At 44.9% G+C, this 19912-nt stretch overlaps 1 protein-coding gene across 1 annotated transcript in view; it reads right to left on the reverse strand.

The window, feature by feature from the left end:
* Positions 1–659: 659 nt before the first annotated feature.
* Positions 660–19912, reverse strand: part of BFSP2 (beaded filament structural protein 2) — a 125383-nt gene continuing 106130 nt past the window's right edge. The window contains exons 5-6 of the mRNA XM_063924871.1: positions 2638–2766; positions 660–884 (exon numbers count right to left, since the gene is read on the reverse strand). Of these exons, the coding sequence (XP_063780941.1) occupies positions 660–884; positions 2638–2766 (354 nt within the window). The remainder of the gene's footprint in view (positions 885–2637; positions 2767–19912) is intronic.

Raw genomic sequence — 19912 nt, forward strand, 5'->3', positions numbered from 1 at the left:
CCTGGGTTGGTGGTCCAGGACCAATTCAAATTATTTATGATCAATGTGATAGGCAAAACCAGTGTTGGTGGCTGCCAATCATAAAGTATGTGGAGAAACGCAACCTTATCTACCAACACAACTGACCCTAAGGATGACATATAAACACAATTTACTTCCAGTAACTCAATATCTTTTTCTGAAGTTCTCAACAAGAAACTTTTGGCCATGGGGTGGGGATCAGTACGAAATCCCGCTGGATGGGATCACGGCGGTCGAAATACTGACACCGGAATCCTGACCACACAATCCCGACAGGGGTGGCGAGCGGAACGCAGCCCCTTGCGGGCTTGCTTCGGCTCACCACGCTGCGGGCACGGTGCCTCGCTACACTCGGCACACTAATTTATTCTCCCTCTATGGGTGTCGTGGACACCCACGGAGGGAGAATATGTCGGGATTGTGCCGGTCGGGATTCCGGTGTTAGTATTTCGACCGCCGGGATTCCGTCCGGTGGGATAATGACCGCATCCCATGGGGTGCCGTGAAAAAATTCTGATACTCTGGGGTGCAGTGAAAAGTTCGGGAACCACTGAGTTACTGCCACCAGCACATCCACTAGAAGGCAGGCTGTAGTATAATCTTAAACATATCCTGATAGACCCTTGGCATTTTTGCACCTACCTGTTTTCCTCTCCATCCAGGATAGAGTGGTACGCTGCTATTTCCTTCTCAAGCTGCATCTTGTGGGACAGCAAATGCTCCCTATCCCTTTGATGCTGCTCAGTTTCACTTTTAATTTCCTCAAGTTCTGCTTCCAATTTAGTGATCACAGAGCCCAAGTTCTGGAGCTCAATGTCATGCCAGTGTTTAGCGTCGTACAATGAGTTCTCCAAACCTCTTTTCTGCAAACACATAAAAGAAAACCATTACATTTCTTATGTAGATAATAGCACTAAGAGTATAATTATTATTATTATTATTATTAATCTACTGACCACCATACATCATAGATGAATTGTGGCAATGTTTAAAAATTCAGATCTCCTAATTCCGACCGGAATCGGGAAATCGGGCATTTGTAACATGTTTAATTACCCCGATCCACCAATCGATCGTCAATCATCACTGGCTGCTGATTGGCGGGTCCGGTTGGCAGTCCCGCGGTGACGGAGGTTGCGGCATCAGGGCATCATGGTGCCCGGTGTATGGGGGCCTTAAGTCTAATGTCAACTTTCAGTTTGGTTCAATATCTCGTTTCATACCTACCTTCGAATTTGTGTAGAAGTCTATTAAGTGAGATTTTTAGAATGTAAATAGTCAGCTTAGGGGAGGGAATGTCCTCTTTTCTCCAAGCTTTCCCCCTTTTTCCCTTGCCTTGTTAGCGGCTGTGAGTTGTGTGTGTGTTCTGCTGTTTGGTTTTGTTGTTTGCTGTTGTTTTGTTTTATGTTTGGCAGAATAACATTGGTTTTCAGTGGCAGTCTCATAATTGGAAGATTGTAATAGTTTCTCAGTAGCCCTTTTCTTTAAATTGTCATTAAGAGATTAATGACCTTTAACCTCCAATCAAGTGTTGTATTGTTACATTTGGGGTGGGGGGGGGGGGGGTAAGGAATGGAATGTCGTTATGTGTGACTGATGTTGGTTTAGTTACTGTACAGCGTTAGCCCATATGCGGGTTATGTTATTTCTATGTCCCAAAGGGTCAGTTGTGAAACTGCAAAACTGTGAAACAGTGGCAGAAATCCCTTTTACTGTGACGTCATGTGCCTATATAGGCATGAATGTGCCTGTGTAAAGCACATTGGAAACATTGATTTGTAGGACAAGATGGAAAAGAAAAGAAAGAAAGAAAGGCATGCATAAAGAAAAATACTGTATGTACTAATGTTCAAGTATTATAGTATGCTGCAATGTTGCTAATATGATAAGTAACGATAGGTTACAATCAGGTAATACTGGGTTGTACTTGGCAAATACTACAGCTGCATTACCATCTAAAGTGGTACACATGTAACTTCACAACTTTAAAATGGCTGCCGAAGGTGGTGTGACTGGGGGGGACAGAGGACAAGACAGAAACTACCATTTCTTTGATAGTGGTTTGTGATTGGTTCTTAATCTTGCCTAACACTCCACAGCTTCACACAGTTCCTGTTGGCCAGGACTGTGATTGCTTCACACAGAGCCCCTGGGAAAAACGGCTGCATAGAGCCACCACTAGGATTCTGGGGAGAAGTTAAACTGCCCCAGATGCTAATATGTCAGTCTCTGACTTTATTCCCCGATTGCTCAATTGATCAGGAAAATTTTTGTCTTGTTTTTGAGTTTTCATATTTTTAAAATACATTGTTTTACATGCCAACCAACATTTCAAAAGGAGACAAAACAAACTTTGTCCCTATTTTGCCCAACTGATCCCCGTCCACCCAACCCCCCCCCATCAATAAAAAAAAAAGCGCTTTGCAACACAACTCGAATTGAGACTGCCCTGTCAAAATCAGGTCAATTGGGAGGTATGCTTCAGCCTATACTGTGATCCACTGCAGATATTGTGTATCTAGGATGTGGAAACAGTACACCGCTAAATATGTGTAAGTATAAGTGTATGCAATTGTATTGGCCCTACTGAGAATATAAAGGTGACAGTACACCTACCAGTGTCCTCAGGGACTCAGTCTCTGCCTGTAGGCTCTGGATTTTGCATGCTGTATTATGGAACTCCTCTCTTAGACTCTCAACAACTTCTTCCTCCTGTCTTTGCAATGCTGGCAGAGCTACTGATTGCTGTTAGTGAGAAAAACAAGGTGATAGACCTCACGATCATACAGTAGTTGTCTTCAGACACTTGCTTTCGAATCTGTTCCTTAAAATTTCTGTTATTTATGATTTCCCTAATTTTCACACTGCCTAGTAATTTTTTTTTTTTATATAAGTTTAAGTGTATTTAGTATGAGCACTTAAAATATTATATAACTGTGGAATGATCAATTCCAGTGGTCGTTTTATTATATTTTATTTATGTGGTGCCATAAGGTTTCCATGCCTAACAAAGGGCCCGATTCAGACCTGATCGCTACTATGTGTTTTCGCACAGAAGGCGATTATCGAACTACTGCGCATGCATATGCACTGCAATGCGCACGAGCGTCGCCAAACAGGGACATGATGGTGCAAAAATTTACATTGCACGGCTGTTCACAAGGTGATTGACAGGAAGAGGATGTTTATGGGTGGTAACTGGCTGTTTTCTGGGAGTGTTAGGAAAAATGCAGGCGTTCCCAAACGTTTTCAGAGCGGGTGTGTGACGTCAGCCCAGGCCCCGATCAGCCTGATTTCTTTGCACTGGAGGAGTAAGTATTGAGCTACACACAGACTGCACACAGAGCCAACCCTAGGTATAGGTAAACTAGGCAAATGCCTAGGGCATTTGGTATGTCTAGGGGCACAAGCAGCTTCTGCTGATTAAAATGATATGCGGCATGCCTATATTCTATGTGTGACTGCGGCTGTATCTGCATATGAAACGCTTAGTTACAGTGCATTCATGGAAATCAATGAAACATAGTATTTCGTATGCAAATACAGCCACAATCGCACACAGAATATAGGCATGCCGCATATCATTTTAATCAACAGAAGCTGTTTGTGCACCCTAGCCATGTAGTAATGCAAATAAGATGCATTTCATAAAATTGGCTCAACGTTAGCAGAGCTGCCAGCTGGCTTACGCCAGGCATCTCCTGCTGCATGGCGTATTGAGGCAAGATGTATTTACATCTGTATCCAAGCAGAGGCAGAGGTCACAGTTTAGTGGCCATGTGAGTGCTGTGTGTGTGTGGGTGGGTTGGTTGGTTGTGCAGTAGTGTTTGGCAAAAATGTAAGGGGCATTATGTGTATAAGGGCACTAAAAATGTGCGGCATATGTGTAAGGGACATTATGTGTGTCATTATATGTATAAGGGCATCAATAATGTGCGGCATATGTGTAAGTGACATTATGTGTATAAGGGCATTAATAAAGGTTGGCATAATGTGTAAGGCGCATTATGTTTATAAGGACATTAATAATGTGTGTCATATGTGTAAGGGGCATTACTGTGTGGCATTAGGTGTATAAGGTGCTCTACCATGTGGCGTAATGTATAGAAAGGGCACTACTGTGTTGTCTAATGTGAATAAAGAGCAATATGGTGTGGTGTTATGTGAATAAGGAGCAATTCAGTGTGATGTAATGTGAATAAGGGGCACTACTGTGAGGAGTAACGTTTATAAGGAAAAGTACTACTGTGTGATGTAATGTAAATTAGGGACACTATCGCATGATATAATGTGAATAAAGTTGCACTACTGTGTGGCATAATTTGAATTGGGGGTACTATTGTGTCGCCATGACCCTTCCCAACAAGAACACACCCCTTTTTTGGGCTGTGTGCTGAATGTGCGCACTGTTCCCATTTAAAATATAGGAGGTAGGAGCACCAAAATGTGGACTGCTATGGGTGAGGGGTGATGGTGCTGGGAAAGGAGTGCAGAGTCAGATGCGGAACTAGTGGCGGTACTAGGGGGCACCAGACAAAATCTTGCCTATGGCATCATATCAGTTAGGGTCGGCTCTGACTGCACAGAATGGGAAAAACATTGGATGGTGAGTGTGATACGAACGGTTTTGCAGCTGTCCGCTGACTGAGGGGAATTTTTGCACAGCGTACACATGCATTCACACACTTGCACGGGGCAAATTTTTACTCCCCCTGGGTGGCGACTATGGAGGTAATTCCAAGTTGATCGCAGCAGGATATTTTTTAGCAGTTGGGCAAAACCATGTGCACTGCAGGGGGGCAGATATAACATTTGCAGAGAGAGTTAGATTTGGGTGGGTTATTTTGTTTCTGTGCAGGGTAAATACTGGCTGCTTTATTTTTACACTGCAATTTAGATTGCAGATTGAACTCACCCCACCCAAATCTAACTCTCTCTGCAAATGTTATATCTGCCCCCCCTGCAGTGCACATGGGCCCTCATTCCGAGTTGTTCGCTCGCTAGCTGCTTTTAGTAGCATTGCACACGCTAAGCCGCCGCCCTCTGGGAGTGAATCTTCGCTTAGCAAAATTGCGAACGAAAGATTCTCAAAATTGCGAATAGAAATTTCTTTGCAGTTTCTGAGTAGCTCGGGACTTACTCTGCCACTGCGATCAGTTCAGTCAGTTTGGTTCCTGGTTTGACGTCACAAACACACCCAGCGTTCGCCCAGCCACTCCCCCGTTTCTCCATCCACTCCCGCGTTTTTCCCAGAAACGGCAGCGTTTTTTCACACACTCCCATAAAACGGCCAGTTTCCGCCCAGAAACACCCACTTCCTGTCAATCACACAACGATCACCAGAACGAAGAAAAAACCTCGTAATGCCGTGAGTAAAACACCAAACTTCTTAGCAAATTTACTTGGCGCAGCCGCAGTGCGAACATTGCGCATGCGCAGTTTGCGGAAAATCGCTGCGATGCGATGAAAAAGAACGAGGGAACAACTCGGAATGAGGGCCATGGTTTTGCCCAACTGCTAAAAAATTTCCTGCTGCGATCAACTTGGAATTACCCCCTATATGATCGCAGGACAGTGTAATTTGCAGCACAGCGATCAGGTCTGAATTAGGCCCAAAGTACATAAGCAAAACAAGAAAACATAACTTATAATACAAGACAAGTTCATGGTTAATAAACATTTCTGCATCAGTGGTCATAGCACTCAAATAAGCAGCAGGGTGGTGGAAACCAAGGATTAGGTGCCGTTGAAGGGACTATGGAGTAGATGATAGTTTAAGTAAGGGAAGCCATAGCACACGAATGAAGAGGGCCCTGCTCGTGAGAGATCACATTCTATAGAGGAGTGGCAGAGAGAGTGTAGACATTGAGAAACAGAGGGTTAGGATGAGAGATGGTTGGGTTTGATGATGAAATTAGTTTTGAGACCCTGTTTGAAGTTTTGTAGAGAGGTGGAGAGGCTTTAATTGCAAGAAGATATAGTGCTAACAGAATGGACAAAAAGACACTTCCTAATGTGAACAAGCCATCCGTGGTGAAAAGATTGTTCTGAAGCCAGCACACTACGCTGTGGCTCTCGTGACTCTCGTCTGCAGGGGGAGTCCGTGATAGGCAGATAGTAATCTATTCACCCTTTATTCATGTTATATATCTCTCTCCAGTTAGGCACCTTCTTTCCGGTGCTTTGAAGCGCTGTCCGGAGGCGAATTTGATCCCTGCAATGCCACTCGGTATCAGGGTTCATCTAACACCTAACAACACTCAGCCGTCATGGCATAACTGAGACTTTTTCCCCTCTCTCATTCAGTGTCCGCTCACTGAAGACACTGGACAGCAAAAGGGGTTAGTCTGTAATAGCACCATACTTTCTCTTTCATCAAGATCTGAATGTTAATGAAAAACGTCTATTAATGTGATTTTTTTTTCACGCAAATGCTGTGTACTAACAGGCATGTTATATAATATGGGCTGCTGAGCAACACGATATATGCTGATGTGTTTTGTAATATTTATGACATTCAACTGTTTGTTTAGACGTCAGAAAAAGTATTTAACGTGGTCCTCTCTGGATTACAATCTGCTGCTCCCGGTGAGAGCACCTTCAGTACAACTGCTATAATGTATTATCACACACATAACGGTTACAATGTATCATTATACAGTATGTGACTGTGGTTATGAAACTATCTTGTCTACGAAGTAACTACTATCAGCTGCCCTGAGGGGCCTTAAATGCGATTGGTTATATAGTAAGAACAGAAGGATATACATTTGTTTGAGAATTAATTTGCTAAGAAGTAGCTTGTTGCTTTGCTGATCAGCTCTGACAATTCATAATCTATTTCATTTATCATCTGTTCCTAAATACTGAACTCGGTAACAAATTATGTTTACGATGAATTTGGGTGAAAAAGTAACGTCATATTTCAAATTACGTTTAATATATATATATATATGCTGTCTGTTTACACTGATATACTGCTGTAATTTTTTCATTATGAAGGACTCCTGAGTCCTTTAAAAATTCATTTGTGCCATTTTTTAGAAAGCGACTATGTGACAAATGATAAATACAACAAATTAGTCCCGTCTTTCTTATTTTTATACAGAAACTAAATAAAAGTTATGTTTTACATTTTCAAGATATCACACAGCTAATTAATACTAATACCCCTTTCAGACCGCCACCTATAAACACGGGTTATGGGCACATGAGCGCGCATAACCCATGTTCAGGTGTGGTCTGAAAGGTGCAAGGGTTTAAATACCTAGTCGAGTGACCCGGTATTTCAACCCTGGTCGTGAGCAGGGTTGAACACATCTTCAACCCGGCTCACTGGGGCAGATGTATTAACCTGGAGAAGGCATAAGGAAGTGATAAACCAGTGATATGTGCAAGGTGATAAACACACCAGCCAATCAGCTCCCATATGTAAATTAAGTTACAAGCTGATTGGCTGGTGCATTATCACCTTGCACTTAACATTTCTTTATCACTGGTTTATCACTTCCTTATGCCTTCCACAGGTTAATACATCTACCACACTGTGCGGTATGAACGGGAGCTGGCTCGATGTGACCCCTTTCCTGTCCATTCTCTGTGTCAGGGTGGGGCTTGGAGCTCATGTGACCTCCAAGCGCCACCCCCGCCGCATCACCGCTGACAGCACCAACCCGGCAATATGCCAGGTTGCAGTCAGCTGTGGCAAAGCGCCTGAGGCGGGTCACGCAGTGGGAGCTCCCGTGTCAGGCTCCCGTGTGCGACCCTCCTCAGGTGGTCTGAAAGGGGTATAAAAGAGTGCCCTCAAAGGGATCTACTTCTTTTTCTTTGGCCCTTTGCCAAGGGAATTTGTTTTAATTTACTTTGTATTTAAATCCCAGGGGCACCTCCAATCATTTTACCTATCTAGGTGGGAAGCCTATAAAATAAATTAAAGTGATTGGTTACTAATGTAAACATCTATTTCTCTTACTGGTGCAGGAAGGATACTCCTATAACCCCTCTTTTAGGTGGAGAGTCTAATAAGATGAGGGAGAGAATTTCAGAGGTAGGGAGCAGCATGGGCAAAAGCTTGGTGGCGGGAATGGGAGGAAATATTCAGTTGGCAGGATAGGCAGCAGTGGCGTAACCTCATCCCAATTGCCCGGAGGTAGGATAAATGTCGTTCCCCCCGCAAAAGATAATAAGCATTTTAACTGACTGCTTTATACCCACCACTACATCACTGACACCTCTATACCCTAAACTAAGCTATTGACCTATTTATGCCCTACACTAATATAATGACCCCTCTGTACCCTACATTTCTGGCCCTATTGCACCCTACACTACATTATAGACCCCTCTATATCCTACACTACATCACTGACCCCATTGTAGTTAAAAACACACACACATTGGCACAGGTAGCAAAATAATAAAGCATATAGGCCACCACAAAAAGCACCCACAGGAAAATAATAAAAAAACATTGGCACAGATAGAAAAAAAATACAGCACATAGGACACCTCAGAAAAATAATACAGCACATAGGCCACAAGTGAAAATAATAAAATAAATAGGCTACCACAGTGAAAATAATAAAACACATTAGTTTCACATGAATAACAACAAACACAATGGCGCTGATAGGAAAAATACCACACATCGGCACAGATAGGAAAATTAAAACTTGCAACCTCAATGATCACACTGTGTCTAAGACCCTGTGGGCCCCCCTCATTTGGCCCAGTGACCCATGTCCCATGAAGCCATGTACTTCTTCCCCTCGACCCTGTGTAAGCCATGTCCCTCTTCCCCTGTGTGAGTCATGTCCCCCCTTGCCCTGTGTGAGTGATATCACCCCTTTCCCCTTTTGTGAGCCATGTCCTCCTCCTTCCTGTGTGAGCCATGTCTTCCTTCTTCCTGTGTGAGCCATGTCCTCCTCCTTCTGTGTGAGCCATGTCCCCCTTTATCTGTGTGAGCCATGTTCCCCACTTCCTGTGTGAGTCATGTGAGTCATTCCCCTGTGTGAACCATGTCCTCCTTCCCCCTGTGTGTGTGAGCCATGTCCTCCTTCCCCAGTGTGTGTGATCCATGCCCCCCCCCCCCTTCCCCTCTTTTGGGGGTTATATTATTTATTTTGTAGTGCCAGTGCCCACTGCTTCCCCTACAGCTCTTCCGACTCCCTCCTCCACACATAGTGACAGCACATCACCCTCCTCTTTTCGTGCTGTCTCCAGGTCGGCTCCTCAGTACAGCCAGCTGCCAGGGTCGTGGTTGGATGTCATGTGACGTCCGTCACCACACCCAGCACAGCCAACTGAGGACCGGTTCTAGGTCACAGAAGGGGCGTATCTAGACTTTTGTTCTAGAGGGAGAGCGGTTTAACAATCCTGGCTCCTCCCCTTTCCAGTCACAATTCCTACCCTTGCGCCTGCCCGATAACAGTGTGATCAGTGCAGCAACATAATACAGAGGCCAGGAATACTGTAGAACTACCTATAAAAAGATTATAACTATTACCGATGCAGCATACAGAAGCCATATGCAGAAATATTAAGACAGAGAATGTATAAATAAATGGAAACTTCAGACATTTGTCTTATTACATGCCTTTTCCATTTTGCTGTGACTCGTTAGTATGAATGCTCTTCCCTTCTGCATCCTTCTTTACTTGCAAGTACTTGCAAGTAGTGAGAGGTGCCAGAAAGAGCATGGGAACTATTGCTAATGCCTTGTTCACCCAGGCTAGCCTTATACCCCCCAGTGCATTGAGCCATCTAATAACCAAATAAGCAGCTACAGATCATGCAATTGCACACAAGTTTAACCCCTTTTAGTTCTTCAAGCACAGCTACAGTATAAGTATAGATAAGTATGCATATCTGAATAGAGAACACACATAAAGTTAAAAGAGCACACTGTACAATGTATAGTACATACCTCCCAACATGACCCTCTCCACTCTGCTTCTGGACTTCTCTCTTATACCCCTTTTACACCTACGTACCGTGTCCGATCCGGGAAGTTTAACACGGCTACAACCCGTGTCGGCTCCCCCGTTTCCACTTCACTTCGACACGGGTAATTCCCGTGTCTGATCTGTTTCCACCTAACCTGGGTAAGCTCTGTAAAAGCCTATTGCTGTCATTACAAATGGACTTTTTACTGTCTCATCAAGATGATGTCATCAAAAGGACCAAAACGAAGACACTATAGCATAGGTCATAATATGCCCATTCCATACGCCCAGCACCACTTTTCTTGCGGTTATGGTCGTGTACTTTGGTGAATTGTCTGCGTAGTGCCTTCAATTTGTTAACGACTTGTTGCTGGGTTTTTTGGATGCCCCTTTCTGCCAGCATAAGGGATATGTTCTTGTAGACGATAGCATCCTTAACTGTTCCAGTCACCTGCCTTCTAATTTCTTCCTCTCCCCGAATATTAAGCAGCTCTTTGATCTCTGTGTCTGACCAGGTATGGCTAGCCATGTTGCTGTGCTGGAGCTTCTGCTGCTGTATATTGTCTGTTTGTTTGGAAGCTGCTGCAATAAAAATATCTGTATGTACCCAGCGTGACTTCAGAGTGTTTTGTTTGCAAACTGCCTCAATGCCTGCATGTGCCCAGCGTAGTGTTGTTTGCTGCTGCGGTGCCTGCATGTGCCCAGCGTGTCTCCCAGGGATGACATCATTTTCCAGTGCCCCAGAAGCACCAATCAGCATCTCAGAGCGTTACTCGGGTCTGAAAACACGTGTAATGACCGTTTCCACTGCACCGCTATCCGTGTCATTACCGTGTTCTACCCAGGTAAATAGCCGGGTTGGATTCCCGGGTCACTCAACCCGTGTTGACCCGTTTCCACATACTAAAAACCCGTGTCGATGCGCGCCCCCGTGCAAAAACTAGTGATGAGCGGATTCGGTTTTACTCGGTTTTACTCGGTTTTACTCGGTTCTCAAAACGGCATCTTATTGGCTCACGGATGTCACGTGTTTTGGATAGCCAATAAGATGCCGTTTTGAGAACCGAGTAAAACCGAGTAAAACCGAACCTCGCTCATCACTAGCAAAAACACGGGTAAAAACAGCTAGTGGAAAAGGGGTATTAATTTATGATTGCCGGCCCCTGTTTTGAACAGGTTGATGGATAAGAAAGGTGTTTCAGAACAGGTGAGGGCAATCATAAATTAAGAGGGAAGTCCAGGAGCAGAGCATTCTGTTCCTCCCAGAGAGGGTCATGTTGGAAGGTATGATAGTATACATACATGTTTTAAGACTGTAGGAGAGGAAACTGCCAGGATGTGGGCTCTGCTGCTGCTGTGATCACTTATCAGTCAGCAGGTCATCCTACAGGCTCGCAATAAGATATACTATATATACTGCAGCCGCTGCCCCGGGATCAGGCAGGCTCATCATGATCAGCAGCTCTCTGCCCTCGATATATACAGACTGTGGCAGACAGCATAATTGATCTAAAAAACTTTGATCCCAGCCGACCTTAGCTTACGCTTTTGCCTGCACAGTCTATCTAGCCTTACGATATCAACCCCACGGGAGCGCGCAACGGGATTGAATCTGTATCGCAAGGTGCCTAACACCTTGAGATATGCACTAACTTTTCATAAGATTTTGACTATATAGTCAAAATCTTACAGATTTATCTCACCATGTGTACACACCTTTAGCAGGGACTGAATGATTTACAGCTGCACAAAGTGCTACGGATCTCCTCCCTTTGAATACGCCAGTGAGAGGGGGCTGATCAGCGCTCTGCCTCAGCTCCGTGGCTCTTCTAGTGAAGCAGGAAGGGCACCGTCGGGAGTCAGACTCAGTGCAGGAGCCATGTGCGTACTTCAGGGCTGGAGCCCGGCGGCAACAGACTCTGTTCGTTGTCTCCGGGAGTTCCGCTCCTGATAGGCAGCATTCATTTGTGGAGTGAAGAGAGCAGGTGGGAGTGTGAAGGGAAATTAATTCAGAGATGTAAATGGGACAGGAATGGGTGCGGGTTTTGTAAGTGAGTGCAAGAAGCTTCAGTTGGGTTCTGAATGGAAATCGGAGCCACTGTCGGGCTTCTTAGGCAGATGTAGTACGTATGGCAGGTAAGTGTAGAATTCAGTATATACATAAGCTGTTGTGCATAGGAAGGGACTTTTCCATGCATGGGGAGGGTCCTGATTTATCCAAGAGAGGTGTGAGAATCATATTGAAATCTCCTCCTACATTGGTTTTGCCTGTACCAAAAAGACTGAGCTCATGAAAGAATTTACGAATGAACCTGGATTGACCAGTATTAGCGACATACAGCTTGACGAGAGTAATCTCCCCATGTCCAATCTTATCACATAACGTAAGGTATCTACCCTCAGTGTAAGAATTGGGAATCTAAAAATTGGAAGGGAAGGGAACTTCTGAGGAGGATAGCCACTCCCAAACTTCTGTTTTTTATTGACTATCGTAGTATGATCGGGCGGAGGATAGTAGGATCTCCATCTTATGTGCCAAAACTCCCTTCCCTGGCAGTGATTAGTACAGCCTTCTGAAAACTCATAATTACAGAATAATTACAGATTGTGAAAATTAATAATAATAATAAAAATGTATAACCAGGAACATCTGGGCCAATTACAGCAGTAAACATATGTTAATAAAAATACTACTAATAATAGAAAAATAAGATACTGCATATAAAAATATGAAAACTGTAACACTGTAAGGGAACAAGGTGCTGTTTCGTGGGGTAAATGTTAGCAAGCAGCAGCTGAGGAATCACACAAGTCCAGTGTGTGGTGCAACTGGCCACGACCAGTTTTATTAAGCAGAAAACAAAACAAACATCAAAAGAAAATACTTTGCCTGTCCGGCACTAACTAAACACAAGACGTTCCTAATTGTCTTTAAACAAAAAACAAAAAAAAACAGAGTTTTCCAGTCAACACTGGATGGCTCACATGTATAAGGAAGTGTATTTCTCTCACAAAGATCCTGCAGTCTTCCCAGGCAGTCTGCCCACACTAATCAGGCTAGCAGCCCTATAACCCACTTACACAGCTGAAACCCTGATTAGCCCTCTGTGAGGCCAAAGACCCGAACTGGGCCCAACGTCTGGAACTTGCCCTATCTTTCTTTCAGGGCCCTTATCCAGCTTTTCCAATAAACTGAAAAGGTTCTGACAAAACAAAACAAAACATTTTCCTAATACAGGTAAGACAAGAACCTGGGACAAACATACCTGCCCTCAAACACTATTCCAGTGTTATTGTCACATATCCCCCTCCCCTGTTTCGACCTAGGGGCTGGAACACTTGTAGCCCCCAAACAGAAGATGCGGGACAATGCATCTGCGCTGGCCAATTGTGTACCCGGTCTATGTTCAACAGTAAACTTAAAATCCTGCAATGCTAGAAACCATCTAGTTACCCGAGCATTCTGACCTCTATTTACATACATCCATTTTAAAGGGGCGTGATCTGTCACTAGTCTGAATTGTCTACCCAAGAGGTAATATCTCAAGGTATCTAGTGCCCACTTAATGGCCAAAGCCTCCTTTTCCACAATGGCATACCTTTTTTCATGCTCATTGAGTTTCCTACTCAAATAAATGATAGGGTGTTCATCCCCATCTCTGGTTTGGGACAACACATCCCTACCTCTGAGGCATCTGTCTGTACAACAAATTCTTTCGAGAAATCTGGTGCCATCAATACCGGTTGTGAACACAAAGCCACTTTTAATGTTTGGAACGCTTTTTCTGCATCAGGGTTCCATTTCACCATATTTGACTGCTTCCCTTTGGTAAGGTCTGACAACGGCACTGCTGTGGTCGCAAAATTGGAAATAAACCGTCTATAGTACCCAGTTATTCCCAAAAAAGCCCTTACCTGTTTTTTATTAACTAGACGAGGCCAGTTTTGAATAGCATCAATTTTATTCAATTGGGGCCTAATCAGACCTCTGCCTATGGTGAAGCCCAAGTATTTGACCTCCTCCATTGCGAGGCAGCACTTCTTTGGGTTAGCAGTTAACCCTGCCTCTCTGATTGAGTCCAGTACTGCTTGCACTTTAACCAAATGGGACCCCCAGTCTGTACTGTGAATTACCACATCATCCAAATAGGCAGCTGCATATTTTCTATGGGGCCTCAAAATTTTATCCATCGCCCGTCGAAAGGTTGCTGGAGCCCCTCCGGAACCGAAAAGGCTGTTTTTTCTTTTGCGCTATCAGTTAAAGGTATTTGCCAGTACCCTTTGGTCAGGTCCAACGTGGTGAGAAACCTGGCTGTTCCCAGCTTTTCTATAAGCTCATCCACACGGGGCATGGGGTATGTGTCAAATTTGGACACCTCATTTAACTTACGAAAGTCATTACAGAAGCGTATGCTACCATCTGGCTTCGGGATAAGAACTATGGGACTGGACCACTCACTGTTAGATTCCTCTATGACTCCAAGTTCTAACATGGTTTTAACTTCTTTAGAAACAGCTTCGCGCTGAGCTTCAGGAATCCTATATGGCTTTAAATGGACCCTGACCCCTGGTTCTGTGACAATGTCATGTTTTATTATGGTCGTTCGGCCAGGCAGATCTGAAAATATCTCCCTATTTTGGATGAGAAATTCTTTAACTTGATTGTTCTGATCAGCTGATAACGTCTCTGACACCTTTACTGCGGGAAGCAACCGAGGTGAAGACACCGAAGGGCAAGGCTCCGCTGACAGAGACAACCTATCTTTCCAGGGTTTGATTAAATTAACATGGTAGATTTGTTCGGGTTTTCTCTTTCCCGGTTGGTATACTTTGTAATTAACCTCAATCACTTTTTCCCTAATCTCAAATGGACCCTGCCATTTAGCTAGGAACTTGCTTTCCACAGTGGGTACCAAAACAAGAACTCTATCTCCGGGAGCAAATTCCCGTATTATTATTATTATCCTTTATGTATATGGCGCCACAAGGGTTCCGCAGTGCCCAATTACAGAGTACATATGCACATAGTCAAAACAGGAAAACAGTGACTTACAGTTGAAGACAATATAGGACAAGTACAGGGTAACTAAGCATATCTACACCAGTAAACAACAGAGATAAGTTCCAGGTGGCCCAAAAACTGCAGGATCTGGGCAGTTGAGGATTATTAAAGTAAGAAAAGTATAAGCACATGAGGGAAGAGGGCCCTACTCGTGAGAGCTTACATTCTACCATTTTACCGTATCTTGGCACTCTGATTATATACCCTCTGTTGAGCACTTTGGGCCTGTTCCATGTGCTCTCTGACAATAGGTACCACGGCTGCAATCCTATCCTGCATTTGTGTTACATGTTCAATAACGCTTCTATAAGGAGTGGGCTGTCCTTCCCACGTCTCTTTGGCAATGTCCAACAGCCCTCTGGGGTGTCTACCATACAACAAATCAAATGGAGAAAACACCGTAGAGGACTGAGGAACTTCTCTGATGGCCATTAACAAGTAGGGCAACAAACAATCCCAGTTTTTCCCATCTCTATCAACAACTTTTTTTAACATACTTTTTAATGTTTTATTGAACCTTTCCACCAACCCATCAGTTTGGGGATGGTAGATGGACGTCCTGAGGTGAGTGACCTTAAATAATTTATACAATTCTTTCATGACCCTTGACATAAATGGAGTACCTTGGTCAGTGAAAATTTCTTTTGGTATTCCCACTCTACTAAAAACCTGCACCAGCTCCCTAGCTATCGCCTTGATTGTGATAGTGCGTAAAGGGACAGCCTCAGGATATCGAGTGGCATAGTCCATAATTACCAGGATATACTGATGGCCCCGAGCGGGCTTTAACAAGGGCCCCACAAGATCCATGGCTATTCTGTCAAACGGGACCTCTATAATAGGCATGGGAACTAGTGGGCTCCTGAAATGGGGTCTAGGGGCATGGTACTTGCATTCAGGACAGGAAGAACAATATTCAGACACTTCTTTATAAACCCCTGGCCAAAAGAACCTTTGTAAAACTCTTTCAGTGTTTTTTTCTGCCCCTAAATGTCCTGCTGTAACGTGACTATGAGCTAAATCTAGTACCGTTCTCCGATAAGGCTGGGGAACTACCAGCTGTTCCACCACATCCTCACCCTTTTTGACAATGTGGTACAAGAGCTCATTACAGATGGCCATGTGGGGATACGTAACCCTGTCACCTGGTACCAAAGGTTCCCCATTAACAATCTTAACATTCTCTCTAGCCTTTATCAAATAGGATCCTTTAACTGTTCAGATGCAAACAGATCCTTCTTTACCTCCAGGTCAGGCACGCTTTCATTTCTAACTACTATGTCTCTGTTCCCAGCAAGAGGGTCCTCACTGGACTCCCCATCTGTCACTTCCCCAGCCAAACTAGCAAAAGGCAAAGGGTCAGAAAGTTCCGAAGACACACATACATCCATGAAATCACCGGTATTATCAACTGGCTCTTTACTTCTCACATCTGTTGATAAACGTGATTCCCACAGTTTCCAAAAATGAGGAAAATCCCTCCCTATTATGGCCTCATGCACCAAGGTGGGGACCAGTCCTACTTTAACCATTGCTGACCCACAACAAGTTTCTATATTCACTTCAGCAGTGACACAATGTTGGGTATCCCCATGTATGCAAGTTACCCCAATAGGTATTTGCTGGACCTTTAAGGGGTTCACTAACCCAGCTTTCATGAGGGTAACTAAACTTCCTGAATCTAGCAAGGCCTCTACCCAGTTACCCTCTAAGAACACATCACACATTTGTTTTTCCAGCTCAGGTGAAGGTACCACAGTACAGGCTAACCTAGCAAAGAAAGACATTCTGCAACATTCAAAGGCAGCATCACATTGAATGGGTTCTTGCGTGACTGGGCAATTGGCAATAACATGACCTGGCATACCACACCTAAAACATTTAACCACACGATTATCAACCCGTTTGGGCAGCATAGACCGTTCTAGCCCCATTGGCCTGTCTCCAGGGCCAGTGTTTACAGTCTCTCCAGCCTTGCGTTCTCTTAACCGCCCAGCAACGTTTTCCCACGGAACAGTCTTACCAGTCTTTACTGAAGGACGTTGTCGAGGATCTATGGGTTGCTGGGTGATCATCAGTAGTTCCTCTGCTGCCAAATACCTCTTTACCATGTCCACTAATTGGTCAGCAGTACCCAGGTTTCCATGGCTCACCCACTTGCGCAGGACCATGGGCAAAGATCTCAAATAGCGGTCCATGACGACTCTTTCAACGATCTGGGGACCAATTAATGTCTCTGGCTGTAACCATTTTTTTGTTAGCTGAATAAGGTCGTGCATCTGGGAGCAAGGAGGCTTCTCCATGGCGTACACCCAACGGTGCACTCGTTGTGCTCATACTGACAGCGTGACTCCCAGGCGGGTCAGGATCTCAGTCTTTAGTTTATCATAGTCCCGAGCCTCAGCAGGGCTTAAATCAAAGTACGCTTTTTGGGGCTCACCTGACAGCAAAAGTGTCAGCAGACTGTCCCACTGTGCTTTCGGCCAGTTCTCACACTCGGCAGTCCTTTCAAACGTGGTCAGGTAGGCTTCCACATCATCAGCCTCTGTCATTTTCTGCAGGAAGTGACTGGCCCGTATAGAACTAGAGCTGGTCGGAGCACTGACGGCCACATTTCCAATCCGGGCTGCAAGGCTCTGCACCACTTCTGTTAAGGCCTCTCTATCCTGACGCTGTTGCCTGTAAAGTTCGTCAACAGCCACCTGCTGCTGTCTCCTATTTTCCTCCATTGCCACCTGCTGCTGTCTGTTGGCCTCCTGCTGTAGTCTCCAATTTTCCTTCATTGCCACCTGCTGCTGTCTCCTATTTTCCTCCATTGCCACCTGCTGCTGTCTCCTATTTTCCTCCATTGCCACCTGCTGCTGTCTGTTGGCCTCCTGCTGAGACGCTGTAGCTTGCAGCAAGGCTTTAAGCAGTTCCTCCATGTCGACAGATTTTTCAGGTGGTTTTGCAGTTGCTTTCACCCAGGACATATATCAAACCCTCAGGGGTGAGTCTCAGCAACTTCACACTGGGCTGTATCTGCATAAACCACCGTTTTCTGCAGGCCTCATAAAGCTGCTGCTTTCACTTATGCGCAGAACGGAATGCTCGCATTCTCCACCAAGTTGTAACACTGTAAGGAACAAGGTGCCGTTTCGTGGGGTAAATGTTAGCAAGCAGCAGCTGAGGAATCACACAAGTCCAGTGTGTGGTGCAACTGGCCACGACCAGTATTATTAAGCAGAAAACAAAACAAACATCAAAAGAAAATACCTTGCTTGTCCGGCACTAACTAAACACAAGACGTTCGTAACTGTCTCTAAACAAAAAAAACAGAGTTTTCCAGTCAACACTGGATGGCTCACATGTATAAGGAAGCGTATTTCTCTCACAGAGATCCTGCAGTCTTCCCAGGCAGTCTGCCCTATAACCCACTTACACAGCTGAAACCCTGATTAGCCCTCTGTGAGGCCAAAGACCTGAACTGGGCCCAACGTCTGGAACTTGCCCTATCTTTCTTTCAGGGCCCTTATCCAGCTTTTCCAATAAACTGAAAAGGTTCTGACAAAACAAAACATTTTCCTAATACAGGTAAGACAAGAACCTGGGACAAGCATACCTGCCCTCAAACACTATTACAGTGTTCTTGTCACAAAACATATAATGAATCTAATGTTACTGTTAAATATTGATACAATGCTTTATTGAATTAGTCATTCCTTTTCTCCTGTTAAACCAGTATGAGATCTAAAGTAGCGCAAGTATTGTGGCATTACTTGTATTACCAATATCCTTGTCAGATGTGTAAGCTTTCGCCAGGGAGTTCTGGTAAATAATTTCTCTGGTGTGGGCTACTGCCTGGCCCTGTCACCAGACAAAACACTTGTTTCTCTTACGTCCTAGGGGATACTGGGAATCCAATTAGTACCATGGGGTATAGACGGGTCCACTAGGAGCTATAGGCACTTTAAGAAATTGATAGTGTGCGCTGGCTCCTCCCTCTATGCCCCTCCTACCAGACTCAGTATAGAAAAAGTGCCTGGAGGAGCCGGTCACCTCTCTGGAAGCTCCTGAAGAGTTTTCTGCATTTATTTTCTATGCTTGTTATTTTCACTTCAGGCAGGACTGGATGGCACCAGCCTGCCTGCTTCGTGGGACTTGGGGGGGGGGGGAACGGCCCAAACTCTCCCAGGGTTAATGGTCCTGTTCCCCTTTGACAGGACACTCCTGAGGGAACTATTCGCAAGCCCCACCACGGCGAGCGTACATTCCCGCAGCACGTCGCCACCCCTAATAAAGCCAGAATAAAGAAGAGTGCTGAGTACTAGGCCGGCGTCCCTGTTAGCGGGTCGCCGGCCATTATGGCGGCATGAGGGTACGGAGACGCACAGCTTCTAAATGGGGCAGACTGCGTCTCCCTCCCGCTGTGTAAGGACACAGGCGCTGAACAGCGGACATAGTACCCAGACTGGCAACAAAGCCATAAAAGGAGTCTGTCTCCATTCTATGCACTAAGACACATACAGCCAGTATAAAAAAGAGCGGGAAGACCGCGTGCCATTGAAGGGGTGGGGCTTCACTATGAGCAGATCCAGAAGCTCACCAGCGCCATTTCCCTCAGCAACTGACAGAGACGCTGACTGACAGGGACGCGCAACTCCTCCAGAGAGACTCCGGATTACCTTAGCAGTACCAGGGAGTCATAGCAGGGGGGGGGGGGGGGGGCGCTTATTAGTGTACTAAGTCCCTAACCTAGGTGCTTAGTCTGTGACCTGGATAAGCTTGGCATTAGCGTTAAGGGCGCCGTGTGCTGGTTTTATACTCTCTCTGTGTCTACCTGGAAGGGCTCTTTGTGGATTAATTGTGCATTTAACCTTTTCCTGTTTGTGTGTGCTGTCACTAT

Source organism: Pseudophryne corroboree, chromosome 5, assembly GCF_028390025.1.
Source record: "Pseudophryne corroboree isolate aPseCor3 chromosome 5, aPseCor3.hap2, whole genome shotgun sequence".
Taxonomy (NCBI): Eukaryota; Metazoa; Chordata; class Amphibia; order Anura; family Myobatrachidae; genus Pseudophryne; species Pseudophryne corroboree.